We start from the raw sequence: 543 nt of genomic DNA, 5'->3' as shown, positions 1-543 counted from the left end.
GCCTAAAAACCTATATATATTCCCACATTCAACTCCTCTCACTCAAACAAATTCACCACCTTCCTTCTTCACTTGAACAATGTCTGGGGTTTGGGCGTTCAAGGACGGTGTCGTTCGACTTGTGGAGAACGACAAGGATAACGCCGCGGAGTACCACGGCAAGAAAAAGCTAGTCCACGTGCCCTCGAATGAGGTGATGGCATCATACGATATGTTGCAGAGTAAATTAACGGAGCTTGGATGGGAGAGGTACTATGAGGATCCTGGACTTCTGCAGTTTCACAAGAAATCAACGATTAATCTCATCTCTCTCCCCAAAGATTTCAACAAGTTCTGGCCTGTGCACATGAACGACATCATCGTCAAGAATCCAAATGTGTTTGAAGTTAGAGATGTTGAGTGATGTGATGTGATCATGCACCTAAGTAATTTCCATATATGGTTTGTTTTTGTGTGTTTAAATTTGTGTGTGTGATTTTGGGATGTTGCCCAAGGTTAGGGTTTTTAATTTGTCTTTGTTTATGTGTGAAAAAGGGATCCAAT

General features: G+C 42.0%; 1 protein-coding gene across 1 annotated transcript; it reads left to right on the top strand.

Annotated features, from left to right (window-relative positions):
* The first annotated feature begins 79 nt into the window (after positions 1 to 79).
* Positions 80 to 403, top strand: LOC125218311 (flowering-promoting factor 1-like protein 3). The gene has a single exon (XM_048119953.1). The coding sequence runs from the start codon at positions 80 to 82 to the stop codon at positions 401 to 403; it is 324 nt and encodes a 107-aa protein (XP_047975910.1).
* Positions 404 to 543: the final 140 nt, after the last annotated feature.

Source organism: Salvia hispanica, chromosome 4, assembly GCF_023119035.1.
Source record: "Salvia hispanica cultivar TCC Black 2014 chromosome 4, UniMelb_Shisp_WGS_1.0, whole genome shotgun sequence".
NCBI lineage: Eukaryota > Viridiplantae > Streptophyta > Magnoliopsida > Lamiales > Lamiaceae > Salvia > Salvia hispanica.
The sequence above is the reverse complement of the archived record's forward strand: the minus strand, read 5'-3'. Positions and strand labels throughout refer to the sequence as shown.